This window comes from Ictalurus punctatus, chromosome 2 (assembly GCF_001660625.3).
Source record: "Ictalurus punctatus breed USDA103 chromosome 2, Coco_2.0, whole genome shotgun sequence".
In the NCBI taxonomy this organism is placed as follows: Eukaryota; Metazoa; Chordata; class Actinopteri; order Siluriformes; family Ictaluridae; genus Ictalurus; species Ictalurus punctatus.
The window spans coordinates 19,720,694-19,748,477 of NC_030417.2; the positions used below are offsets into that span (position 1 = coordinate 19,720,694).

Sequence of the window (27,784 nt, forward strand, 5' to 3'; positions counted from 1 at the left end):
AGAAGGAAAACACATTGTTGTAGGGATCCACTAAGAGTGTACTGTTCAAAAATAAATGTCACGTTTCCTAATAGAGTTGATTAATTTTTTTTTAATGACACATTATTAAAAGTTGGTGGGGGATTTCCACAAAGAAAAAAGTGCAGTCTGAAATGAAACGAATTTCTTGCAAAAGTGAAAGTCAATACCAGAGTCTTTAAGAATCAAACCGGCATCTGTGATGCCTTTATATGATATAATTGTTTTTATTTTGTAATACTTTGTTTTATGTTTTTACAATTCACTGTTAAAAATGTTAATAACTTCAAAATTGTTTTAGGATTCTCTTAGAATGTGACCTGATGGCTTAATGATTTGTTATTTATGTGAATAGTTCTGTTTATTCAGTTCAGCTCAGTGCAGTGCTGACCTCGGATCAGATTTGTGGATCGTACATGACTGACTCACCGATCCTTGATTAGCATTTCACCATTTTCATGAGTTTTATGCATTGTGATGGAATTAAACTTCCCACTTCTCCGTTACATCTGATTTCTAGTCTGAAAAAAAAGTGAAGTGAGATAGAGCCATCCTCTTCAAAGTATCTGCGTGTTTCTCTGATTTGGGAAAAGCACATGTGAAACTGTCCGAACATTGCATGCTGGCGATCATCAATGCTTTGTTGTGAGTTGCTTTTGAGCGGCTCCTCCATCCAAACAGTCTGGTGAAGATTTTGGTGAAGGTCCTGGATGCCTCATGAGAATCCTATGAAGAGCTTGTGGAATCATGGTGCCTTTCCAAGAGGTTCTATCCGAGGTGAGGAGGGTTCTGCAGGAGTTGAATCCGAACTTCCTGCCTTCACTTCTCACCCAGCTTGTGGAGGCTCAGATCTTTTCGGCTCAGTACTACCAGAGCTTTTTTTCCGAGAGCCTGAGCGATGTGGATGTGGACGATTTGGCCAGGAGACTCGCTCTTCCTGTTTGGGAGAAATGGGATGCCAGCAAAGTAATCCTCTCTTCAGTCCTCACAGAGAACGAGACAGATATCCATGGTATGATTGTCCTCTAAACCTTTGGTGATTTTTTTTTTTTCCAGTTGATAGTGTTGTTTATTATTATGTTGTTTATTATTATTATTATTGTTTTTGTTATTCAAACCTTTAGAATAAACGTGTGTCTAGGAACCCTGTTAATTTCTGATAAATCCTGAAGGCCCTAAATAACTTGTGGGAAAAGTCATGGAAAATATGTGGCAGTGCAGCCAAGAGGAAACCAAGAAACCACCCATCCCCCACTCTCTTGCCAGAGCACTGCATAATAACTGGCATTTGTGGTTGTGTTCTTGGCAGCGCAGAGCCAAACCTAGCAAAGATTGAAGCCATTCCTGTCTGGCAGGTTTTAATCACACAGGTTTAAATAACCTTCTAATGGCTGTTTATAATCAGTGATGTCTTTGAATTTGTCATTTCGTATTTACTTTTTAATACTGGTTCGGTAGATCATTACACAACACTCCAGCAGAATGTTGGCGGTGTTGTCATGGGCACCGAACCATGGGAGTAAACAGGAAGTGTAATTCCAGCTCCAGGGTTTGTGTGTTTGATGAGTTGTAAGGCTGCATTTCACACCTGGTACAGTTGGCACTGCCTCTACACCCAGAAATGGCATGGGCAATTGCAGGTAGATAGATAGATAGACTGATCAATAAACATGATATGGGCAAGAGTATGTGGCTACCTGACCTTCAACCTCAGATGTGATTCTTCCTCAAACTGTTGCCAAAAGTTAAAAGCGCACAGTTGTATAGAACGTCTCTGTACGCTGTAGCATTACGGTTTCCCTTCACTGGAACTAAAAGGCTCGAACCTGTTCCAGCATGAAAGTGCACAGAGCGTGCTCCATGAACACATGCCGTGTTAAGGTTTGAAGAAGGTGGAAGAACTCGAGAGTCCTGTACAGAACCCTGACCTCAACCCTACTGAACACCATTGGGATGAACTGGAACTGGAGCCTCCTCAACACCCTGACATCAGTGTCTGATCTCAACCTCACTGATGCTCTTGTAGCTGAATGATCACAAATCCCCACAGCCACGCGCTAAAATCTAGTGGAAAGCCTTCCCAGAAGAGTGGAGCTTATAATAACAGCAAAGCGGGGAATAAATCTAGAAGGAGATGTTCAACAAGTACAAATGGGTGTGATGGTCAGGGGTGCACATACTGACAGACAGACAGACAGACAGACAGCTAAATATTTCTGTATATTCCTATATTTTCATGCCATTACTATAATAAATTGACTCAACGTTCAAGTAATTCAAAATGAAATCCTAAAGTCTTGCACCTGCACGTATAAACATCTGTGCTGAGCTACACAGCGCCAGGCCAGACCCCGAATATGAAAGTAAAACCAAATCAAACCCAAGTCGCACCACACCGCGCCACTTCAGTGCGAACAGAGGACATAGGCAGAGCGTCAGCTTCCCCTCTTCAAATCTACTCATGTTATCATGAACTCAAAACATGCTTTTGCAGTGTAAAATGGAGGCGCGCTCCGAAACAGGTAATCTATCATTTTTATAGGCTATAGAATAGAGAGCTGAATAATACCTCGTTAAAGAACTGGAATAAAAGCGCGTCTTGGTGACGTTTGAACATGTTTACGCGCATTTATGTATAATGTTATTGTTTATTTGAGGAGACGTTTAATAACTTTTTTTTTTTTTTGCAGTGATGTCTATTAATACTTTTAGGGGGGCATATGTTGTGTGAAGATGTACTTTTGTAGCCTGCTTGGTTGGAAAGTGTTGGAATGTGCATCTTTTTAAGTGCGCTTTTTCCGCTGTTTTCTAACTACAACAAAGACGCCATGTAAATGCTGTATGATCGATGTAGCGACCCTTGAGGCGGTTTATTTTTGGTTCACTGTTTGCGGTTCGAGTCGGAGTCACTGACATGACTCCTGAAAATACACTGCGCACATCATGAAAGTCATTTTAAATATATATGTATGCATACCGTTTCGTATAACTGTCTAGTTCAATTGCGCTGGAGAAGAACTGATGATATAACCTAATCTGATGGAAGTTAATGATGACTAGCACAGTGGTGCTATTCATGGTGATGAGGATGAGGAGGAGAATGATGATGTAATACAGTGTTACACATGCTTTCGTTTTGAAAATAAATGAAAAGATTTCCTTCGGCGAGTAAATCTAGGCTATTCACTGCTATTTATACAACTGAATGCAAAACGTGTTCATACTGCTAGTTTACTGTAAAAGCTTTTACTTTAGGGGTGCTATGGGTAATGGGGAATCACACTGGTGCTTTAAGGGGTTCTTGGATAGTTAAGGGGCACATCGATGGGTTTGTTTTAAAATAAAGTTGCACGGTGATTACTAAAGGAGTGTTTTGAATAATAAGGGGGCACATTGCTTCCTAAAAGGTTTGTTTTGGAAAGTTAGGGGGTACATTGCTTCCTTAAGGAGTTCAGTGGAAAGTTAGGGGATACACTGCTTACTAAAAGGTGTTTTTTTTTTTTTGGATAGCTAGTGGTCATGTTGTGGACTTCTTTGGATAGTTAAGGGGCACATTGGTTCCTTAAGGAGGGTGTGTGTGTGTGTGTGTGTGTGTGTGTGTGTGTGTGTGTGTGTGTGTATATATATATATATATATATATATATATATATATATATATATATATATATATATATATATATATAAGCTTTTACTTTAGGGGTGCTATGGGTAATGAGGAATCACACTGGTGCTTTAAGGGGTTCTTTGGATAGTTAAGGGGCACATTGATGGGTTTGTTTTATAATAAAGGTGCACAGTGCTTACTAAAGAAGTGTTTTGGATATAATAGAATAAATATGTATGTATGTATGTATGTATGTATCCAAAGAACCTATATATATATATATATATATATATATATATATATATATATATATATATATATATATATATATATATATACACCTGTTATATATATATATATAACAGGTGTATATATATATATATATATATATATATATATATATATATATATATATATACACCTGTTACAACATGTAATCTTTTATTTTTATATTTCAAACAAGCTGTAGAATAACTCCAATTAGGGAGTTACTATTAGAGTGTTAGCATTGTGGAGTTCGTTGGGTTTGTAAGGGGCGCATTGCATCCTTAAGGGGTTCTTTGGATAGTTAAGTGGCATAGTGTTTCCTTAAAGTGGTTCTTTGATATAGTTAGGGGTTTTCAGTATAACATGGAGCTATACTGTGAAACAGTTAATCTTCTATTTTTATATTTTAAAAAGCTGTAGAATAACATGCTGTGATATCAATAATGAGAATAAAAAGGTGTCTTAGTGATGTTTATCCACATGTTTACACACATTTGTTGCAATGCTGTGATTTATTTGAGTAGGCAAGAGGATATTCTGTAACCTTTTTGGAGTAATATCAATACTAGGGGGTGCATTGCTTCCTTAAGTATAATTGGATAATTAAGGGTCACATTGTGGCATTATTTGGATAGTTTAATGGTACATTGCTTCCTTAAAGGGGTTCCTTGAATAGTTCGGGGGTATATCCCATCTTTAAGGGGTTATTTGGATTGTTAAGGGGCACATTGTGGAGTTCTTTGGATAGGTAAGGGGCACATTATATCATTAAATGTCTTATTGATGGTTGTGCATGTTTATGCACATTTGTTCCAATGCTATGATTTTATTTGAGTCGACAAGAGGATATTATTACAAGAGGGTACATTGCTTCCTTAAGGGGTACTTCAGATGGTTAGGGGGTACATTGCTTCCTTAAAAGACCTGCTGAATGGCTCCTGTGCATTTAAAGGGTTAATCAGAATTCCATGTCACTACTGAGCTCATGTATTAATAGTGAATCTTTACCTTAACAGTGTTTACTGCATTAGTTAACATAACAAACCACAAAACTATATTTAAAATATTAACAATGGAATGTCCAAGCTACAGTAATGTCCTTTAATTTAATTAGGCAATGTTTATTCAGTCTATAACTAAAAATAAGTCCATATAATTAAGCATAATTGAAATTAAAGCCTTTCCCCTCACACTGCTGGCAGTGAATCCAGTTTAACCCGTTCGTATTCTCATAGAACCTGAAGACATCATGACCAGTGTGGATCATGGGGAAACCATGCCTGGTAAGGATCATTTACCAAAAAAACAACCATATATACACACACACACACACACACACTGGGGGAAGTGAGTATTGGGCTCGCAAATACTATTTTTCAGTAAATATATTTCCAATGGGGTGATTCACATTAAATTTTCACTAGACTTCGGTATTAACTCAAGAAATCCAGAAATATAAAGGATTCACAACATTAAAGTCCATAAATGAAGTTATGTGTAATAAAGTGGAATGACACAGGGGGAAAAAAGTATTGAACACATTAACTGAAACATATTTAATACTTAGTGGAGAAGTCTTTGTTTGTAATGACAGCTTCAAGACGCTTCCTGCATGAAGTAATTAATCGGCCGCTGTAGTCAGGTGTGATTTTGGCCCATTCTTCTAAACATATTGTCTTTAAATCTTGTTCAACTGGATTCAAGTCAGATGATTGACTGGACCATTCTAACACCTTGATTTGTTCCCTCTGAAACCAATTGAGAGTTTCCTTTGCTGTATGCCTTGGATCGTTGTCCTGCTGGAAGGTCCACACACGTCTCATCTCCATCATCCTGGTGGATGGCAGCAGATTCTTCTCAAGAATCTCCTGGTAAAGGGCTCCATTCATCGTTCCTTCATTTATATGAAGTCTGTCAGTACCATGGGATGAAAAACAGCCCCACACCATGATGCTTCCTCCTCCAAACTTCACTGGTATAGTGTTTTTATGGTGATGTACAGTGCCATTTCTTCTCCAAACATGGTGTATAGTATGACAGCCAAAAAGTAAAATTTTGCTCTCATCTGACCAGACTACACTCTCCCAGTATTTCATAGCCTTGTCCAAATGAGTTGTAGCAAACTTTACACGAGCTTCGACATGCCTTTTCTTTAGTAATGGAGTCTTGTGAGGTGAGCGTGAGCAGTGGAGGGCATTGCCTATTCTTTTCTCTGTGACGATGGCATCTGCTGAATCCAAGTGTTTCTGGAGCTCTTTCCGAGTGATTTTCAGCTCTTGGGCTACTCTTCTGACTATTCTTCTGACTCCCTGGTCAGAAATCTGGCTAGGAGCTCCTGTGCGTTGCCGGATGATGATGGAGTGATGTTGCTTCCACTCGCGGATAATGGCCACAGTGGTGCTTACTGGAAGATTCAGAAGTTTTGAAATACGTCTGTATCTGATTCCATCAATATGTTTCACAACAATAATGCTGTGAAGGTCTTGGGAGAGCTCTTTGCTTTTACCCATCATGAGATGTTTCTTGTGTGACACCCTGGTAACGAAAAGCCTTTTTATAGACCATCAATTTACTAACCCAGCTGATATTAATTTACACAGATAGGGGGTATAATTACTTACGGATTTCAGCTGGTTCCTTGCCTTAACTTGCCTTGGAGAACTGCTTTTTCTTAGCGTGTTCAATACTTTTTTCCTGTGTCATTCCACTTTATTACAAATAACTTTATTTATGGACTTTAATGTTGTGAATTCTTTAAATTTGCAGATTTCTTGAGTTAATACTGATGTCTGGTGAAAATTTCGTGTGAATAACCTCTATGGACACGTTCAATACTTAATTCCCCCACTGTGCGTGTGTGTGTGTGTGTGTGTATATATATATGTATGTATGTATGTATATATTGCCGACAATTAAAGAATATGAAGCATTTGTTTCTTTGTTTTTATAAGTAACAGATCGTCTATTGGACATGATCGTCTCTGCGCCACTTGAAGAATTTCCATTTGAAGAATTTCTCGGTCAGTTAAACTCCACTCTACACATAAATGACAAACATCTATGATTCAGTTTAAAATTCTATTTTAAAATATATTTATGCATTCCCTTTTTTTTAACAATAGATTCAAGTTACTCAGATGAGGTCTGGGACGATATCCCAGGTGAGCGCAAGGCAGTTTTTTATGGCATGTAAAGACACCAATGATAGAACCGACTACTAAAATGCACCAGAAGATGAAAAATGAGTTAAACGTCCGCATCTTTATCATCCACTCATGGTGGATATGGAGTTAAACTGATTTGCTTTTAAGTTAAGCACTAACAGTTGATTTGTTGCTTTTGCTGCTTCTGCCTCTCTTTATCAGATGGATCAGATGAAAAATCCACACTGGTTTATGGGGTATGCAGTGAGATTTCATCTCCGACGGAAATACCAACCAAGAAGCGTCGAGGTGAACATTATTTAAATTCATTGATTACACTTCTTTATTTGCTCTTTTTTTATTACACTTGCAAACTGTGAACACATGAGGGGTGTGTGTGTGTGTGTGTGTGTGTGTGTCTGTGTGATTCTCAGTAGTGTGTGAAAGGGCACCGAAGAAAACACCTCGCGCTAAACGCAGTAAAAGAGGTAAGCTCAGAATAAAAAACAAAACAAAAATGTAACTGTCAATCACTGAAAGACATTTGTGAATGCACACTCATTTCAAAGTATAAAGTGAAACCTTTTCTTTGTTTAATTGGTAATCCCCTTTGTTTCCCCCTTGTCTCATCCTTCCATTAGCCCCCAAGAGCTCTGAAACGCCCCCTGAAGTCAACATGGCTGTGCAGGAAGGGGATTTCCACGTCACTGGCGTGTCCTCGCTTGTACGCTTCCCCTTAACGATCGCCACTACCGCCTCTCTGATGCCATCTGGTGAACATGAGCTCTCATATTTTGGTCCCGTTTCCCGGTCAGATTTCAGCCACCATGTAACCATGTGTGGATTTTTTCCACTCTTTCAGGTGCACCAGCAATGCAGATCATACAAACATTCAACCCCCTTTCTCCTCCAGTGATTAAAGGCATTCTGCCGGTACGGCACACCTATGTGCTGGGTGAGTCATGAGTTTCATTATCTCACCATCTGTTTGTTGATTCTTTGTCTAAACAGTGACCACCATTTTGTCTGTGACTCTGTAGTTTCACCACAATCTCTAGCTCCAGTGCCAATGCCACAGATTGCCCCTTTGTCACCTGGTAAGTAAAACAGATGACGTTTTCCCAATCAAATATCTGTTTGTACGAATGACACAGCAATGACGCAACACTTTCAATAATGGCCGTTTGAATGATTAGGACACAATGATTATTAAATATACAGGAATCAGACATACCAACATGGTGCTCTAGAGCTCGGTGTTAAGTTTCAAAAGAATAATTCCAAGAACCTATCCCCAAGGGCGTTATTTCCGATGGCAAGATGAGGCCACACCTTTGCTGCTGGGAAAGTGAAAGAGACATAATAAGATTGCACATTTCAGTTTTACTTCACTGTACATTGAAGCAAAAATAATCAGAATGTCAAAGGGTTTCTGTTCACCAGTCAAGAATACAGCCAATGTAGAGAATAATGGTTGCATTAAGTGTAAAGTGTTGCTGTATTGGCAGAACCGTGACTTATTGCTTAAGTACCCTTGGGCGTACAAGGAATTTGACTTGGTTTGGCTCACAATCATAAAAACATTGACACAAACTGTATTACCAATATATTGGCCTTTTTGCTATTTACAGTTGTAGACACAATATGCAACTATTGCATAGGAAATCAGGGAAGGAAAGTGGGAACTTTTCCAGGGTAGGTTTGTTTGTTCTGGAATGGAATTGTTCTGAATTTACCCAGTAAATCAATCTGCCAAAATTCCTACTGGCACACCCACAGTAGAGACATATAGTAACATGAACTGAGAAGAACAGTTTGTGTAACAGTGTAGATTTGCTGTCCCCTCAAAATAACACACAGCCATTAATGTCTAAACCGCTGGCAACAAAAGTGAGTACACCCCTAAGTGAAAATGTCCAAATTGGGCCCAATTAGCCATTTTCCCTCCCCGGTGTCATGTGACTTGTTAGTGTACAAGTGTGTCTTGCCTACAGTCAAGCATGGTGGTGGGAGTGTCATGGTCTGGGGCTGCATGAGTGCTGCCGGCACTGGGGAGCTACAGTTCATTGAGGGAACCATGAATGCCAACATGTACTGTGACATACTGAAGCAGAGCATGATCCCCTCCCTTCGGAGACTGGGCCGCAGGGCAGTATTCCAGCATGATAACGACCCCAAATACACCTCCAAGACGACCACTGCCTTGCTAAAGAAGCTGAGGGTGAAGGTGATGGACTAAACCCTATTGAGCATCTGTGGGGCATCCTCAAACGGAAGGTGGAGGAGCACAAGGTCTCTAACATCCACCAGCTCCGTGATGTCGTCATGGAGAAGTGGAAGAGGATCCAGTGCCAACCTGTGACACTCTGGTGAACTCCATGCCCAAGAGGGTTAAGGCAGTGCTGGAAAATAATGGTGGCCACACAAAATATTGACACTTTGGGCCAAATTTGGACATTTTCACTTAGGGGTGGACTCAATTTTGCTGCCAGCAGTTTAGACATTAATGGTTGTGTGTTGAGTTATTTTGAGGGGACAGCAAATTTACACTGTTACACAAGCTGTACACTCACTACTTTACATTGTAGCCAACATGCAAGGGGTCGGTTGTAATATTTGCCATTCGCTTCCTAGCTCTATATGGAACATGTCCTGGTGTGTGGTCTGTTGAACTCATGATTGTTGGCAAAGCCAAACCAGACTTTCATACAAGTGCTGAGTACAGAATATTGAACTAGACCAACAGGACTTGCAGCTGGTCAAACCTCCTCAGGCGTTACAGGAAATATATCCTCAGATTGGTCTTCCAAGGACCATCAATGTTGGCTTCCACTTTACAGTTTCTGCAAGACAAAACAACAGATTGCCATGAAGGTTTTTGAAGAGATTATAGATCCTATGTAAAGTAGAAGAAGCCAGAACTTTTGCAACCACTGTAATTAACTTAGTGTGAAGAAATATTGGTATAATTATATAAATAAACCAGCCATGCCAATTCAATGGATGACAGGTGAATTGTCAGGAATGGAAATATGCATTGAGTCATGCATTATTAACAGAGATAATAATGCATAACTTTGGGCTTGGTTAAATTGAATTGACACCAGGAAGTACATGTTCAAAAGAATGATGGTACTCATTATATGTGTATTAACTGTCAACTCTCCTTTGCTTCTTCAGTTGATGGTACAGTGGCTCCTTTAGAGCTCAGCATGTCCATTCATCCCGTAAGCTCATTATCGGACAGCGCAAGTAGGGGTCAGTCTCCATCCCAACTAGCTCCTGTTTCACCCTCAAAAGGTAGACTTACTGTTCTTGTCTTTGCTTATATAATCAGTATTTCAGTGGCTGGCCAGTTATTGATTATTTTTGTAGAACCATGTCTTTTATTTTGTCTGATTTTGTTACATCACAGACAAATCACCCTCCAAAGAGTATCTTTCTACAACCCAGCAAATCAAGAAGATGCCAGTGATACCAAGTGAGGCAAAATAAAGTTACTAGACTAATTCTGTGTCCAAATAATCATATAAAGCTCATATCAATAACATCTAAAATGTGTTTTTTTGTACAGAGAATGTTCAAGACTTCATTGAGTGCTTGAAGTTACACCTACAAAAAACGTGTAGTATGATGCAAGGAGGAATGAGCATGGAGTCTCACTACATAGACACACCACTGGTGCAAAGGAAGCTTATCATCAGAACTGGCAAAAATGCAAACAAATGCTTAGAGAAGGAACTTGTGGTGCTCAGTGATTCAGAGCGAAAGAAAGCCACGATGCACAGGAGCCATGTTTTCCAAAACTATGGATCCAATAGCAAGCAACTGATCACAGTCCTTGGGAAAGCCGGCATGGGAAAAAGCACATTTATCCAGCGTTTGGCCTTGGACTGGTCCACCGGTGGCCTTCAGCAGTTCCAATTCATCTTTTTGCTGAATTGCAAAATTCTCAATCTGACTCAGGCGAGCTATAGTCTGAAGAGTTTGCTGTTTGACTCATCCATGTTTCCTCAGTGTGAGGATTCAGAGGCCATCTTCAAACACGTTCTCGCCTTTCCAGAGAACGTTCTCATTGTTTTTGACAGTTTCGATGACATGAAAGACCTTGAAGGTCTTCTTCAATCCACCGCTACCTCAGCCACGGATGGCGACTACAGTATCCGGCAGCTCTTTTCTGGTTTGTTCCAGAAAAAGATTCTGTCAGGGTGCACACTTTTGATTGCCACCCGACCCAAAGATGTCTTAAACCAGCTGCTGCGGAAAGTAGACAGTATCTTGGAGTTATGTTGCTTTTCTCCAAAGGACATAGAAATGTATGTCTCAAACTATTTTGGGGATACATCAGAGAAAGAGAATGCACTGAGAACAATAACAAGCCAAAAATATATTTTCAACTTATGCTCGAACCCTTTGCTATGTCGCCTTACGTGCTTTTTGTCAGAGCATCAAAAAAGCAATGGTTTGCCTTCGACTCTTACGGATTTATACCAAAGAGTGCTCAGCCAGCATTTAGAGCTGAATGATAACCTTCAGGGATCCGACAAGGACATTGTGCAGTTATGTAACGTGGCATGGGATGGATTTAAGATGCAAAGCTCCCTTTTAAACCAAAATCAAAACAAAAACCTGGTAGACTACGGACTCAACTCTGGGATACTTACGACACGTACACGATATGAAGAACCTGGCAACAAGCAGGTCACCTATTTTGCTAATCTTTTTGTGCAGAACCTTCTAACCGCTCTGCTTTTGGTACATTCTAATGAAATGAATGACAAAACGCTGCTGGGTCAGACTGCACTCCACCAACGTAAAAGGAAGTCTCCAGGAGAATGGCAGGATGTGCTACAAAGGTTCGTAATGGGATTACTCTTTCAGAAAAACACCCCCCCCTGTTTCAGGGTCTTCCAAAGCAGTACTGACCTACAGGCCAAAAGAAAAGCAGTGGAAGTCCATCTGGAGAATCTGAAACCGGGTGAGCTGATTCCCAGCAGGTTACTGGAACTGTTTCATTGTGTGTACGAGGCCAGAAATGTCAAACTTGCCAAACTTCTGGTCAAAAACCTTCCTGACAATCTGTCATTTTGCGGAGCTCAGCTCTCTCCAGTGGATGTCTATGTTGTTTGGCATCTTCTGTTGAATACCAAAGGACTCAAACGGACATTTTCCATTGACTTGAGGGACACGTGTGTTCCTCTCAGTGGTCTCAAAGAGCTGGTTGCGCTGGACTGTGTGGCCTCATTCCGGTGAGAAATCCATGTTTTTAAGTTTGCTTAATTCTGCTTTACACAATGCAGTAACAGTGGCGTTATCAGTTTGTCCCACATCATGGTAAACAAGATGTTGCCAATGAGATCTTAGTCTAATTCTGTGCAATATGAGTCATGTTCAAGTGATCTGTACATTAGTTCATACATTACATTCTCGCACAAGTCCTACTGGTGACTTGTCAACAATCATGAGATTACGAGATTTTGTTCCACAATTTCAGACACTTCCAGAATTTTTTTATTGGCCATTTTTGGTCCAAAGGCCATGTTAAGCAATCTAAGGCCAACCATTTTAACTCGAGACCAGCATATGACCATTTGTTTTTATCGGCAACAGCATTATTGTGGCAAATCATCAGCCTCAAGGTAAGACATATTGCAAGGTGTAGATGCAGTAATGTAGATGTATAATTTGAAACTGCAATTTATTTTTTTGTTAATTCTTGTCATCAAAAACGTTCTATATTGTTTTTTGAAGTAGAATATATTTGAATATTTGAGATATATTGTAAATCTTGTACATATTTATATTCATAAAGCTATGCCTATTTCCCCCCAATAGAGCACCTACGATGGACGCCATTAATCTGTGGGAGGACCTGCATCACAGCAATGATGAACTGAGTTTGAAAAATGCCATCGACAAGTTTACTATAAACCCTCTGAAGGTGTCTCAGGTGTCTCATGTGGAGAACCTGCTCGTTCTTGTACAAATCCACAATGAGAAGAAGCTGCCCTTATGGTGAGACATCAACAATGCTTTAATGATGAGTGTTGTGTAGATGCAAAGTCTCGCAAGCAAAAACTGTAGACTTATACACTTGACACATTCTTGAAGATTGCGTTGTATCCATGCGCCATCAGAGCCACAACTAACCACAAATTCTGCCCTCTGAAAAGTAATCCCAGACCAATGTTTAAACAGGTTTACAACTAAGTTTACAAACACTGCTGGCTGACGCATCTAACAAAACGTTTCATTTAAAATTAAAACATTTATTGACTAAATTGAACAACTTAATTTCTGTTCTTTCATTGAGATTTGTGTTTACAGTAACGGCACATACAGTTGTCTGGAGAATCTGCAGAATGTTAATAATTTTTTTTAAATTGCATGTTGATTTTTATTCAGCTCTGAGCTGAATCAACTGTTTTACACAACAGATGTTTCCATATAGTCCACAAGACACAATACTAACTGAATTTACACAAATGAACCGGTTCAAAAGTTTACATACGCTTCATTCTTAATACTGTGTCTGGATGATGAACGACTGTGTTTATGTTTTGTGATAGTTGTTCACGAGTCCCTTGTTTGTCCTGAGCAGTTAAACTGCCCACTGCTCTTCAGAAAAATCCTCCATATCCTGCACATTCTTTACTTTTCCAGCATCTTCTGCATATTTGACTTCTTTCCAGCAGTGACTACCGTAATTTCCGGACTATAAACCGCTACTTTTGTCACACGCTTTGAACACTGCGGCTTAAACAATGACGCGGCTAATTTATGGATTTTTACGGGCTAACGAGCTTCATGCCGCCAAAACATTTAGCCTCGTCACATCGGACCAATGAAATTACCGAACACGTCACAGTGGACCAATGAAACTGTTCGAATTAAATCAAACGCACTCAGTCATTTTTGCGCTTCATGCACACACCCTCGTCACGGAAAACACACGAAGAAATGCATATGATGCAGCTTTCAAGTTAAAGGCGATCGATCTGGCTGTCGAAGAAGGAAATAGCATGCGAAGAGCAACTTTTGCTCGGGTTTGCCAGTGGATCCTAACAGCGTGGAGCAGTATCAAAAAATCTACCATCACCAGCGGGTTTCGAAAGGCTGGACTGCTGCGTGATGAAGAGGACAGCACAAGCTCAAGGGCGAATTTGCCTCGAGATGTAAGTGTCATTGAGAGCGACAACGAAAGAGAGACTGAGGAAGTGTGTGACGAAGTGCCGGTGATTCTGAGGCTGTTCAATTCCGACACTGAAGAAGGTGACTTTAGTGGTTTTAGTGCGCAGAAGGAAGATGAAGATAGCGATCAATGACTTTTCCTGGTAGGCAACTGTATTTTTTTTTTTTTTTTTAACCAGCCGTGTTACAGGCACTGTTCGGAAAAAAACATTTACGGTACGTATTTAATTAAAAGTTAAAAATAAATCTTTGTGTAACATCTTTCTGTGTAGATATCTCATGTTACAACGTGGACACCTGCGGCTTATAGACAAGTGCGGCCTATATATGTACAAAAAAAAAAAATTCTTTTTAAAGTTAGTCGGTGCGGCTTATATTCAGGTGCGCTCAATAGTCCGAAAATTACGGTATATGATGTTGTAATTTGTTTAAAGCTCTTTAAAAAAAAAATAATAGTACTGCCCTTCATAAGCTACATAAGCTATTTTCCTCAGAAGACAAAATAATAACAATTTTCACCGATCATCCTGTTCAATAGTTTACACCCCCTGGCTCTTAATGCATCGTGTTACCTTCTTGGGCATCAGTGAACGTGTGCACCTTTTGTAATAGTTGTGTACAAGTCCCTCAGATGTCCTCGGTGTGAAAAGACAGATCTCCACATCATATAGCCACTTTTGGAAAGGTGGCTCAAATATGCAGAAGAAGAATGTGTAGGACCTGGAGGATTATTCTGAAGAACAGTGGGCAGTTTAACTGCTCAGGACAAACAAGGGACTCGTGAACAACTATCACAAAACATAAACACAGTCGTTCATCATCCAGGTAACGACACACAGTATTAAGAATGAAGCGTATGTAAACTTTTGAACTGGTTCATTTGTGTAAATTCAGTTAGTATTGTGTCTTGTGGACTATATGGAAACATCTATTATGTGAAGCAGCTTATTCAGAGCAGAACTAAATAAAAAAAAACCTAAATGCAATTTTTATGATCCCTCTTGTTGTTTTTTAAAAATTTACATTTTGCACATTCTGCAAGGGGTATGTAAATTCATGAGCACAACTGTATGCTTAAAGATCCAGTGAACAGGGAGAATAAAACACTTGTGTAGCCTGATGTAGTGACGGTCACCGTTGTGTTTTCAGCGAGGCGGAGCCGGCTCTAGAGGACGGTGTCCCAGCAGTGAGACATCTTCACAAGTTGGAGTACGAGTGAGTCCTACCAAAACCTGTTCAAATAATATTTGACTGCAATATCAGACAAGATTGTCATGTTTCAGGTTTGTACTTAGCAACAGATCTTCCGCTGATCATAATCTCTTTAGATTCTTGGAAATGTACAGAATATGATTTTTTTTAAAAAGGCCCCCAAAACCTTCTGATCTACAGTACAATCTGATGTCTACTTGGACAGTAAAATCACCAGTAGGCTAAAGAGGATCCATAAAATCAATTTGAACATATATACATACATTTAGTTATAATATAACAAACACATTTAGTTCTACTAAAATCTCCTCCCAACCCCTCAACCGAAATTATTTGCTTAAACGCATCCTTCACGTCCTCCTTGTTTGTTTGTACGGGTTCAAAGGTGGTTATTATGATGCGGTGTGTTCTAGTGGCTTTGACTGGAAAGAAATAGTGGAGTGCTGAAAGAAAATATAGAACATGCAAAATTCCCACTTAAATCTTCCCGTCTGCAGTACAGTGACTTGGAAAAATCATAGTAAAATATGAATTCCTGATCTGTAATTATGATATTGTGATGCCGTCCAAGTGCATAGATTTCTGACAACACTTGAAGGCAGCACAAGAAATTTCAGTCAGGCTAGCTTTAACTGAAACTTGTTTACTTTAAAAAAAAAAAAAAAATTCGAAGCAAACTTTCATTGATACGTTTGACTGTTTTTTTTTTCCCCTTTCAAATCTCTTTTTAAGAAAGCTGGCTTCATACTTTCGTTAGAAACTTGCTCCAAACACATACTGTCCATGCAGATACAGTACCGTAATTTTCGGACTATTGAGCGCACCTGAATATAAGCCGCACCCACTAATTTTAAAAAGAAATTTTTTTTGTACATATATAGGCCGCACTCGTCTATAAGCCGCAGGTGTCCACGTTGTAACATGAGATATTTACACAGAAAGATGTTACACAACGTTTTTTAAAAAAACTTTTAATTAAATACGTACCGTATATGTTTTTTTCTGAACAGTGCCTGTAACACGGCTGGTTAAAAAATAAAAAAAATACAGTTGCCTACCAGGAAAAGTCATTGATCGCTATCTTCATCTTCCTCCTGCGCACTAAAACCACTAAAGTCGTCTTCTTCAGTGTCGGAATTGAACAGCCTCAGAATCACCGGCACTTCGTCACACACTTCCTCAGTCTCTCTTTCGTTGTCGCTCTCAATGTCACTTACGTCTCGAGGCAAATTCGCCCTTGAGCTTGTGCTGTCCTCTTCATCACGCAGCAGTCCAGCCTTTCGAAATCCGCTGGTGATGGTAGATTTTTTGACACTGCTCCACGCTGTTAGGATCCACTGGCAAACCTGAGCAAAAGTTGCTCTTCGCATGCTATTTCCTTCTTCGACAGCCAGATCGATCGCCTTTAACTTGAAAGCTGCATCATATGCATTTCTTCGTGTGTTTTCCGTGACGAGGGGGTGTGCATGAAGCGCAAAATGACTGATCTGAAGAATTTAGTGTGAGTGCGTTTGATTTAATTTCAACCACCGAATCCACTGTTAACCTGTTCGGTAATTTCATTGGTCCGATGTGACGAGGCTAAATGTTTTGGCGGCATGAAGCGCGTTAGCCCGTAAAAATCCATAAATTAGCCGCGTCATTGTTTAAGCCGCAGTGTTCAAAGCGTGTGAAAAAAGTAGCGGCTTATAGTCCGGAAATTACGGTACATCAGTGTTTTAAATACTCCTCACTGTGCGTACAGAACGTTTCCTACTTTTGTTGCCTTGATTTGCGCTCGGAAGTTCCTCGTCTTGTGATTTTCTTTCACTGACAGCATATCTGCCGCTTTTAAAGGATTTTAAGGAGTTGTAAAGGTCATGACGTTTTTAGCCACAAAATATGAATTCGCTTACTAAATCTGTAACTGTCCGTATAACGCTCATGTACTAAGAACTATTATCACATAGGGCTGGGCGATATATCAATATAAATGACATATGATTACGCGATACACTTTTCTGAGATATCGTTGGTATGATGATGTATTTGTTACGTTTTAATCATTACAAATGAAATGGTACTAAATTGATGCTGCTGATTCGATGTCATTTTTTAAACTTAATCGTCGTCGTTTTTGTTGACATTAAAGTTACTTTTAACGGTTGCGTTTTGTTTATTTTACTACTGTTTTGCAGAGTTTGTCGGCTAAAGTTTATATTGTGATGCGCATCATGTGTCATAAAAATATCATATCAGGATACTTGAGGATATTTCTGTCATATCGCCCAGCACTGTTATCACCCATGCGTGATTACTTCAGTCAACTTCTATCTCTTATTACTCATGATGGCCTTAATCATAACTGTTTTTAATTCATTTGATATCGACAAGATGATGCGGAAGTGTTCGATTAGATGTGGACTGAGCGGTGAATAAGAAGACGCCACCATCCGATTTTAAAAACGAAAACAAAAAAAAGCAAAAAGTGGTACCCTTTGTGAATCCTCCAGCCTCCTTTTCCCATCTTCTTTCATTTATGTTAAATCTCTTATGACGTCTTTTATCAGTGACCGTCAGGGATACGTTATTCAGCTGGTTTATGTGGGGTGTTTATAGAATAAAGAAATAAAGAAAAGGACAGCAATAAAAGAAAAGATAGAAAAGCAGAAAATTAAAGATAGGTACTGAAGCTTAGATTACTTACTTTATTATAGATTAAATGAATTAGGTGTCTGCGTATGCACTCACACACCTGTGGTATGTGTAACGAGCTTCGTTCTTCTCTCTTCTATACATTTTTTTCTGTAAATTGGTGACACAAGCCCTCAGGTAGTGAACGTCTGGTGCTAAGTAATAAACAGGGGCATGTTGAGGATTGATGAGGCCACAGGAACACTGTGGTGGTGTGTGTGTGTGTGTGTGTGTGTGTCGGTACTGATCAGCGTGTTGTGTTCTCTTTATGTACTAAAGGCTCGGCCAGCAGAACAGTCCTGAGGTTTTTCTCCGGCAGGCGGAGGTCTTATCTGCTCTTCAGTCTCTCCATCATCTGGAGTAAGTTCTCTTCTTATAAACGTTCACCTGCGGAAAAATATCACGCTGTAAAAAAAAAAAAAAAGAAGAAGAAGAAATGTACAAAGGTTTGTATCCTGTACAAAAGAAGGCAAGAAAAAAGGTCAGAAAGAAAGAAAATGGAAGCTTAGAAAAAAGGGAATTTGGAAGGAAGGAAGTAAAGAAAGAAAGAAATCGAAGTTTCGAAATAAATAAAAGAAAATGGTAAGAAGGAAGGAAGGCATTTAGAAAGAAAGAAAGAAATAAAGAAAGACTTTAGAAAGAAAAAAACAAAGGAAGGAAGAAAGAAAAAGATATTTAGAAAGAAAGAACGCAAAGGAAGAAAGAGAAGCAAAAAGAAAGAAAAACGGAAGTTCAGAACGAAATAAAAGAAAACTAAAACTCTAAACGAGGAAGGAAAACATTTAGAAAGAAAAAAGTGGAAGAAAGGAAGAAAGCATGGAGGACAGAACAAAAGAGAAAAGGAAAGTGGAAATGTATAAATAATCAAAGAAAAAAAAACTAAGAAAAAGAAAGGGGGAGAGCATGTAAAGGATGGACGGAGAAAGCGGAGTTAAACAGAGAGAGAGTTTGAGTTTGTTGTGTAGCGGTTTGTAAAGCTGATGTGAAGGATACAGGACTGCTGTACCGTCTGTGTGTGTGTGTGTGTGTGTGTGTACACACCTCACTGCGCTTCTCTTGAACACTCTGCTTGTCTCTTGCAGTCTGGAGAATAATAAAATGGGGGATGCTGAAGCGGAGCAGTTGGCCGGTGTGCTGAGCTCGCTGTCGTCTCTGAAGCTGCTGAAGTCAGTCTCGCACGTGTTCCTGAACTCGCTGATTATTTATAAAATCTCTGTGTGAAAGTGTCACAGTGCGTGTAACGTTAAATTCCTTCCTCCGACATTCCAGTCTTTCTCAGAACTGCATCGGAGACGCCGGAGTGCAGAAACTTTCCGAGGCCCTACCGTCCGCGTCCTCGCTGCAGAGCCTCAGGTACAACCTCCTGCCACGCCCACTTTATTCATCTAGATCTACATTTACATTACATTTATTCATTTCGCAGACGCTTTTATCCAAAGCAACTTACAAATGAGAAAATGATAATAGCACACCTGTAGAGAATGATGCGGTGTGTTGTATTTATGAAGTAATATTGTAATAATATTGCTGTAATATTGTCACTCTCACCTCCTCCAGCCTGTATGGAAACGTGATCGGGGACAGCGGCGCTGAGAGCTTGGCGTCGGTTTTACCGCTCATGACGTCTCTGCTGGACCTGGAGTGAGTCTCGTTCATCAGTAAAGCTCAGCTTTACACGTGCAGTGTAACACATGGCTCAGATTTCAGCTTCCTCTTCTAGCACACTGAAATCGGCACACGTCCAGGTTCAGGGCTTCCGTTGATTCTGACCTGACGCATGTTAAATGAGAGGAGAAGGCACATTCTACAGAGCTGTGAACTTCTCTGACCTTCACGATCATTTAAGGCCTAAGTTATGAGCTTGGGAATGAATCAAACTCGCATTTCATTATCACGGTATCAAATTAGAAAGAAAGAATAAAAAAAGGAAGAAAAGAAAACAATGAAGGGAAGGACAGATAGACGCGCGCACACACACACACACCCTCTAGGGGGAGCCCTCATTGTGTGTATGAGCTTAAAGCTGAAACTATAACAAGACACACATGACAATTTTCCACCACAGGAACTACAGACGGTACTCTTGTGTGTTTCAACCGCAGGCACAAGGGTCTAAATTAAGTTCCAGGTCAAATAGAGGAGAAACCAGAACGAGGACAGGCGCAGTACACTACCGCAAACCCACAATCAGTGTGTTAAAGTTCTTATAAAAAAAGAAAATGAAATGCTGGGTTAAGCCACATAACAGCTGTTAGGAAATTCATCAAATATATAACATATTAAACAAACAAATAAATCATTTACAAATGTTGGTCCGTGTACGTTTTGTTCATTAGGTTTTTTTAGTTTCAAAAATTGAAAAATAAATTACACATGACGATGCGTTCGTTCATTTTTTTTGTTTTAATATTGAAAACTAAAAGGACCAATGAATTATGTTTAAAACCCTTTTTTTTTTTTTTTTTTTTGCTAAAAATTGCAACATATTTCAAATATTCCTCATTTCTGCTTTCTTCCCGTCTTATTTTTTGAATTGGAGTTATTTGGTGTTGTGGCATGCTCGCATAACCCGGGTGTAACTGAACTAACTGTAAAACGTGCAGAATCCATCAGTGGCTTCTCAAACATGTTGCTTCACTGCGATAAAGTCAGTTTTAGGTTTGATATTCATTTTCCCCTGCCCTTGTCCTATAGAGGTGACAGTCTTACACAGATATCAATACCACCATTAGCTTTAATAATATTCAATTATTCTATACGGACATAAAACATTTACTCAAAAATACCAGTGTGTATTAGAGCTACATATTGACACCTGAGAATATTCTGAGCCGGTATCACAACACAAATTGGGCCCTAAGGGACCGTCTGGCAATTCCACCCACGGAGTTAAAACGTGGACAGACCCGGTTCTGTCCAGATAAAGAAGGTGGACAGACTCGAGCCGCTTCACGAGTGTAGCACACTTTCAGTCAATTCTTTAAAAAAACAACAACCACATTTTAAATGACGTGTTGAAGGTTGTTTGAAGTTAAAAGATAAAGGGGGTAAAAGTAAATAATTAGAATAATAATTTTAATAATAATAACAACAACAATACAGCAACAAAAAAACAAACAAAACCACACAACTCCAGAATATATGCAGTAAGCCCAAATAAGAAAAAAAAAACAAAATAAAATAAGGTTTAAAAAACAAAATATGTAACACATATAACATCCACCCATCCATTTTCTATACCGCTTATTCTACAGGGTCGCGGGGAACCTGGAGTCTATCCCAGGGAGCATGGGGCACAAGGAGGGGGACACCCTGGAAGGGATGCCAATCCATCGCAGAGCACAATCACATGCACATTCACACACTACGGACACGTTTTGGACACGCCAATCAGACTACCATGCATGTGTTTGGACTGGGGGAGGAAACCGGAGTACCCGGAGGAAACCCCTGTAGTTCTGAAACCCTTGCGCAGCACAGGGAGAACTTGCAAACTCCACACACACAAACACACACACACACACACGGGGCAGCGGCGGGAATCGAACCCTCAACCTTGGAGGCGAACGTGCTAACCACTAAGCCACCGTGCGCTCCATATATAACGTATTCAATAAATAAAATTAATTGATTTGGGGGTAAAAGTGTCTGAGCCAAATGGATTATTTTTCAATGTTTAATTTGGACATAACATTAAAGAAAATTAATAAAATATATAATAATAATAATAATAATAATAAAAGAACAAAACAGCAAAAAAAAAGAAGAGAAAAAATGGAGTAAGCCACAAATAAAGGGGGGAAAGATGATGGAGACAAACTGATTATTTTTCTCCATTAAATTAACTTTTAAAGTTAAAAGCTACAAAATATAAAAGTGAATAATACTTTAAAAAAAAAAAAAAGAACAGCAGCAAAAAATAAGAAAAATAGTCATGGTCTAAGCCCGAATTAAAAAAAACAACAAAACAAAACATAAAATAACTATTAGCTATAATTTAGAGTACATTAAAGTACATTTCAAAATAAATGAATTAATTAATGTAATCGAATTAGTAGGAAATGTGACAGAACCAAATTAATTCATTTCCCAAGTGCTCTTTAAATCATTTGTCTATAAATGTAATAATAATCATCATCATCATGTTTCTGTCCTCAGTGTGAAGTACAACAAGTTCACAGACATCGGAGCCAAAAAGCTCAGCGCTGCATTAAAGAAATCGCCGAGTGTGAAGTCTCTTCAGTAAGTCACCTCCACACACACACACACACACACACACACAGTGAGTTTTTTAAAAACAGCATTAGCTTCAGATTTCACACATATCATCACTACTTTAAACCTATCTCAAGCTGTAATGAAGTCGACGTGTTGTAATGCTGTAAGCTTTATCGTGTTTCACTTCGTTTCCTAATAAACCGTACACCATTCCCCTCCAAGACACATCTTCAGTGCTTGAAATTAACGTGTGCAAAAAACAGTCACAGCTGTTTGAACACATAACTTTTACAAAACTACAATGTCTAACATTACCATTGCTCTTCTTCTCTCCATGATTTATAGTTTTATTTCATTACGCTACCCGAAACATTTAAACGATCATCTTTTGTCTTGCTTCTGAATCGTTTTCTCTTTTTTCTTCCAGGATGTGGAACGACTGTGTTCCTTACGGGGTTTTTGAGCATCTTCAGCTCCAAGACTGCAGGATTAAAGCTCTATAATTCACCTTTTATTTAAGAAAGAAAACTGCTGCTATTAAAACTTTGTTCTTCAGGTACATCCACACACACACTTCACCGAACGCTGTCACCTCGGCTAAGACACTAATGCTCTTACGGTGCGTAATCAATTTCGTGTTGCACTATTTCTGTTCGATTTTTTTTATGAGCGAGCTGCTGCCTAATAAAGTACTTTTCTATATAAAATTTAAAGAGCTAAGTTGTTGTTATTAGTGTTTAAAAAAAATATATGTTAAATATATGTTATTCCTGCGTAATTGAAAACAAATGAAAGAAGCATCACAATGTCAGAGCTGCATTAAGTGAAATTAATTATTTATTTTATATTTTTATATATATATATATGTGTGTGTGTATATACATAAGGTTTGTATCTGAAATCCATCAGTTGGATTGAATCCATGTTTTACAGCATGGAACAAGCGTACAGCTCGTCAACTCCTCACAAGCAGCACAATACTGAGAATATCACATCAGTCTCAAAGAGGTATTGCTCAACTAAATCGTCTAATCTAGAAAATAAAGGATTTTTAAAAAAACAAACAAACAAACAAACAAAAAAAACATGCAGAACTCGGACATCTCTGGCTGGAATGAAAGTGTCAAAGGTTATTCATTTATCGAATAAAAATAAATTGATTATGAAATGCAATGAAGCCCTGACGTAAACCAAACCTGAATCTCAGCAGCTTTAATAAAACCTCAGTCTAAATGTCACTAAGCCAGCTTGGTGATTAGTGAGCCACAGAGTAGGTGATGATGTCATGTCCGACGTCGATCCGATCCGTTTAACGGCGCAGACGTCCTGCTTTTCCCTTGGAAAATTCCACCTGATGAGAAGATCTGCACGTCGTTTTTCTTGAGCCTGGACAACCTAAGGAGACACGACACACTCAACCACTGATACGCAAAACAATCACCTTAATCCTCATCTCTAACTTACACCACAGCGCTGTGGGATTCTGGAAAGTGTTGATTACTTTTCTGTAACAGCAGCTCTGACAGTAGCACAGGTTTATATTAAGTGCACCTATTATGCTTTGCAGATATTTCCTTTCATGTAGTGTGTTATAGAGCTGTTTGTGAATGTAAAAGGCCTGCTTAGTTTCACAAATCACGACAAACGGAGTTATTGACTCCCAAAAGAAGGAAGCGATTCTGAACAGCTGAAACGAGTCGTCAGTAATTCCAGACTTACTATCTGTTCAAACCTACGTAGGTTTGCAACAAAAACACGCCTCTGGATTTCATCGGCTGCTCGCGAACAACGTGTACTTTGACCCGCCCTCAAACACTACAGTTGAGGTTGCGTCCTGAAAGATTTAGGTTCATGCTGCAAAAGCAAAACCACTTTGCATGGACTCCCAAAGGACGAGGATGTAAAGCGTCAGTGGTTAGAATTCATTTTTAAAATGATACCAACGCAGTTCGACCTTCGAAGTCAACGCGGGATTTGCGAAACGATTATTCATTAAAGATTCGGCCGTACCCACTTTATTTGAACCATCTTGCGCCTCTGGATCACAACCTGTAAGTATGATTAATTATTTATGTATATATTTTCTACCAAGTGTTCCAAATAAGCAGTTTTGTGTTGTACACGTGTACAGCCACTGCACAGCTGTTAGCCTGTTAACTATTAGCCTCTGCTAACCAGCTAACTCATGTTATTGTCAAACTACATATAAACTTACCACTGAGAAACGTCCTGTTCTCGACGTGCTTGCGATGGTGGTTCGGATTGATCTTCCGAAGTATCATTATCAGACTCAGGCTCAAACTGATAAGGTAAAACCGACATTATTACTGAGCTGAAATTCAGATATGGCAGTGGGCGGTTCCTTTCCGACACACGCTGTAAGCGGTAGACCAATCACAACAGACTGGGACATCTGACCAATCAGATCAGAGTAGGCTCTCTAAAGGGAGGAGTTTAAGTGAACAGATCATTGAGTGAGTCGTTTGTGAGAAAAAGAGGTGATGCCGTAGTGTAAATTAAGAGAAAATTAAAACAGATTTTTGACCTAGGATGAATGTAAACCTATTGTATGAGACCTCTAAAACAAAATTAGGCACGTTTATATAGCATAATAGATGCTCTTTAACACCCTCATTCTAACGTTATCGTTTCTATAGTAACAGCTCATTCACTGAATAAAAAAAACCCAAAAGCATGCGATTGTTGACATGGTGAAGTTTTCTGTAACGTTTATGTAATGTTTATGGAAGGATTCTCCAGTGTCCATGCTTTGTAACAGTCAGGGATAAAGCTGTAACTTAATGTTTTTTGACATGAGAGAGTCTTATAGAGAGGAAATAAATAGAGGCTGGTGAAGGAATAAGTGTTTCTAGCTGCTATAAAATAAGCAAGAACAGGAACTAACTTGTTTTGAGGACGTTCCACAACATCAAATGTAACTGTACATGGGTAAAAAAAAAAAAAAGTGTGATGTTTGTTAATTAATAAAACATTTTATTTGTTGTAAATTGTTGCTGTTGTATAAGGGGAATAAAACGCTTGGGGACTTCACTTGAGGGGACACACACTTCATTCTTCTTCATCACATCACCCTGTTGGTGATTATTTTACTGTAACAGCATGCATGAAATTCCTTGCTTTATTTAGCTCATAACCTTATCATATGAGCCATTTATTTTGCACAAATTCAAAAGAGCATGTTTTAACTTACTTCTTTATGCACGGATTTCTTCCATGTGATGACCAAGGCACCATTTTCTCACACCTACAGCGATCATAAACATGATTTCCATCCATCTTCGTCATCATCATCATCATCATCATCATAATGGCTCCAGTCCTTGGCTGTATTACCCACAATCCCATCTTCCTAGCACACACCTGACTTATATGGCATATAACTCGAGCCATTTTCTATCTGTACTAGCTATTCCAGATATCCCTCAAACACATCAAACTCTGTGTCTGTCTCATATGGGACGGATGCCGGGTCAGAGAGGACACCCAGATCCACCAGTGCCTGGTCCATGTCCTCGGGCAGGAACACGATTCCCACATTAAGCACTATGTATTCCATCAGAAAGGCATAGTAGAGGATGAGGACGTTTATAAAGAAGAGGCCGAGATAAAACATATATGGAAGGACGTCAATTAAAGATTCCACAGAATCTAATCGGAAATAGACGGAGTGTGGCATAGAATCTCAGACATGTGATCTTGTCTCATGGGGCAAATCCTGCAAACTTGCGGAAAAGGTTTAGCTGAAGAAGATGAAGTGCAGAATGAGTGACTCCTTCTGGTGCATGACTTGTAGTTACTGGAAAGATAAAAAAAAATATTTCTATCCAGTCTGTTAAACGCTCTGGTGTGTGTACAGTGAATGAACAGGCCAACTACAGCACATGCACTCCTTCACACACATCTGCTGACTCTGCAACTCTCCAACATACCAGTCATCTCGGGAGAAAAACAGACGTTTACGAAGAAATCAGCACGTTTCTATCATTTAAATGTCTCTTAACATCCCATGTAGACCTGGATAACTCCATTTTCTGCACACCAATCAACTTGTGTTATTGTATAAAACCGCATTCTGACATTAACATCCATTTTTAACACCTCGGCTTTTAAAATTTCCTCTTGCGGAACGCCGCGCCGATTGTTTTAAAATGGCGGTATGAGGTACGTCTACTTTACTTTTACACAAAAACAGGGAAAACAAGGTTAAAATCGAGACAAAATGACAATCGGTGTCAAATAAGAAAAACAAAAACAAATGTCGCGTGCTTATGACGTCAACACGCCTCATATAACCCTTCGTTCAAATTATACTCTGGGAGTTATAGTCCGTAAATGGCGGATATGAGTTTACAATGCCTGCGCCCGTGTTTGTAGCTAAACTACAAATCCCAAGTTCTTGGCTGGATGAGCGTCAAAATCTCGCCAGGGCAGCGGTTCAATTCCAAATCCCTCCCTATACGAGCTCTAGCGCACTAGATCAGCGCAGAAAAGAGGTTACGTCAAACCCTATGCAGTGTACTCGAATAGGGCTTTACGACAGTATTGGATTTCAGCCTCTCTTGTCACTGTCCTAGCTAACCTTAGCGATGTTTTCTCATTCACCAGAGCCGTAATGGATTATTTTACTCAAGTCGAATAAATAAAAACAAAGTGACACCATAAAAGAAAACGCCACCATGTTCGGCCGGTCCAGGGCCTGGGTGGGAGGGCAAGGGAAGTCCAAAAACATCCACTCTTTGGATCATTTGAAGTAAGTGTTGCTAAGAGCGTAACAAACCCTTGTCGCGTAGTACAGCACAGCTAGCTACATAGCGCGAGCTACGTTTCGTAACAAAATTGTAGCTAGCCGCTTAGCTAACTTTTGTGTGTGTGTGTGTGTGTGTGTGTGTGTGTTTGTTTTCTTGGTGTGTTTTCTTGGTCATTATTATAAGCTTTAAACACTCAGTAAGCAGCCTGGCTTTGCTCTACTTTAGCTAGCTTAAATCATATTAAAGTCCAATAACTTTATTGTGGATATAAATCTTGCGTTATAGGACGTGTCTCGTTATAATTATGTAAATGTATGCATAATACACGCACACATTAATTATGTGACATTCTTTAGGTGCTGTAGGATATATGGTATTTTAAAAAACGTAATGGGTATGCTTTTAAAATGGACTGTTTTTAAACAATCAGCCAAAAGGATTTATATTGGCATCTTGTATATTATGCAAATGAGCAAATTTGAATAAATGCGATTTTCTTTTGCATTTCATGTTACTAGTTAAATCCGCTTATTGTTCTGTTTTCACTACAGTAAAGTTGTCGTGATGAAGCGGAGTCTGAGTTACAACTCCAGAGTTGATTATTTTCCTGTGACAGTTTGTCCTGAAGTGTTTTATTCTTCTTATACCGCAGCAATTTTCCAACAATTACGACTTTCATCAAATTCAT

General features: G+C 39.2%; 3 protein-coding genes and 2 long non-coding RNA genes across 15 annotated transcripts in view; 2 read left to right on the forward strand and 3 right to left on the reverse strand.

Annotated features, from left to right (window-relative positions):
• Window positions 1–394: 394 nt before the first annotated feature.
• ciita (class II, major histocompatibility complex, transactivator) lies at window positions 395–23,034 on the forward strand. Of its 4 annotated transcripts, XM_017488798.3 has the most exons (20): window positions 2,399–2,540; window positions 5,126–5,173; window positions 6,848–6,910; window positions 7,013–7,051; window positions 7,256–7,342; window positions 7,471–7,521; window positions 7,675–7,806; window positions 7,896–7,988; window positions 8,074–8,130; window positions 10,214–10,333; window positions 10,449–10,514; window positions 10,608–12,282; window positions 12,869–13,048; window positions 15,374–15,439; window positions 18,389–18,469; window positions 19,192–19,275; window positions 19,379–19,462; window positions 19,667–19,750; window positions 22,268–22,351; window positions 22,755–23,034. In XM_017488798.3, exons 1-20 carry the CDS (start codon window positions 2,501–2,503, stop codon window positions 22,828–22,830), a joined length of 3,210 nt encoding a protein of 1,069 aa, XP_017344287.1. In that variant the 5' UTR covers window positions 2,399–2,500; the 3' UTR covers window positions 22,831–23,034. The 4 variants fall into 4 exon arrangements, with proteins under 4 accessions (XP_053529584.1, XP_053529586.1, XP_053529588.1 ...); XM_053673609.1 differs by lacking the exons at window positions 2,399–2,540; window positions 22,268–22,351; window positions 22,755–23,034 and adding exons at window positions 395–1,030; window positions 21,364–22,016 and having other exon boundaries at window positions 6,842–6,910; window positions 7,468–7,521; XM_053673611.1 differs by lacking the exons at window positions 22,268–22,351; window positions 22,755–23,034 and adding an exon at window positions 21,364–22,016 and having other exon boundaries at window positions 2,394–2,540; window positions 6,842–6,910; window positions 7,468–7,521.
• Window positions 7,695–10,205, reverse strand: LOC108276859 (uncharacterized). 2 transcript variants are annotated; one of them, XR_001814996.3, is made up of 3 exons: window positions 9,799–10,205; window positions 8,268–8,373; window positions 7,695–8,127 (listed from the first exon to the last, which is right to left on the reverse strand). It is a non-coding gene; the product is annotated as an uncharacterized LOC108276859 (long non-coding RNA). The 2 variants fall into 2 exon arrangements; XR_001814995.3 differs by having other exon boundaries at window positions 9,778–10,205.
• On the reverse strand, window positions 18,110–19,660 carry LOC108276866 (uncharacterized). The gene is made up of 2 exons (XR_001814997.3): window positions 19,151–19,660; window positions 18,110–18,496 (listed from the first exon to the last, which is right to left on the reverse strand). It is a non-coding gene; the product is annotated as an uncharacterized LOC108276866 (long non-coding RNA).
• A 112-nt stretch (window positions 23,035–23,146) lies between the features above and the next one.
• Window positions 23,147–26,758, reverse strand: dexi (Dexi homolog (mouse)). Of its 3 annotated transcripts, none has more exons than XM_017488885.3 (3): window positions 26,278–26,758; window positions 25,539–26,144; window positions 23,147–23,722 (listed from the first exon to the last, which is right to left on the reverse strand). In XM_017488885.3, the coding sequence occupies exon 2, from the start codon at window positions 26,022–26,024 to the stop codon at window positions 25,755–25,757; it is 270 nt and encodes an 89-aa protein (XP_017344374.1). In that variant the 5' UTR covers window positions 26,025–26,144; window positions 26,278–26,758; the 3' UTR covers window positions 23,147–23,722; window positions 25,539–25,754. The 3 variants fall into 3 exon arrangements, with proteins under 3 accessions (XP_017344374.1, XP_053529610.1, XP_047006916.1); XM_053673635.1 differs by adding an exon at window positions 24,543–24,767 and having other exon boundaries at window positions 25,539–26,758; XM_047150960.2 differs by having other exon boundaries at window positions 25,539–26,758.
• Window positions 26,759–26,883: 125 nt separating this feature from the next.
• The window catches only part of clec16a (C-type lectin domain containing 16A), a 67,556-nt gene continuing 66,655 nt past the window's right edge, over window positions 26,884–27,784 (forward strand). For all 5 annotated transcript variants that reach the window (XM_017488834.3, XM_047150941.2, XM_047150937.2 and 2 more), the window contains exon 1: window positions 26,884–27,098. In XM_017488834.3, coding sequence (XP_017344323.1) covers window positions 27,025–27,098 — 74 coding nt within the window. In that variant the 5' untranslated portion in view covers window positions 26,884–27,024. The remainder of the gene's footprint in view (window positions 27,099–27,784) is intronic.

Bases quoted from the DNA above. Each gene is read 5' to 3' on its own strand.
- ciita (XM_053673609.1), top strand. From the start codon at position 766: ATGGTGCCTTTCCAAGAGGTTCTATCCGAGGTGAGGAGGGTTCTGCAG. The intron at 1,031-5,125 runs GTATGATTGTCC...GTATTCTCATAG, and splicing joins GAACGAGACAGATATCCATG to AACCTGAAGACATCATGACC. The intron at 18,470-19,191 runs GTAAGTTCTCTT...TGTCTCTTGCAG, and splicing joins CAGTCTCTCCATCATCTGGA to TCTGGAGAATAATAAAATGG.
- dexi (XM_017488885.3), bottom strand. From the start codon at position 26,024: ATGCCACACTCCGTCTATTTCCGATTAGATTCTGTGGAATCTTTAATT.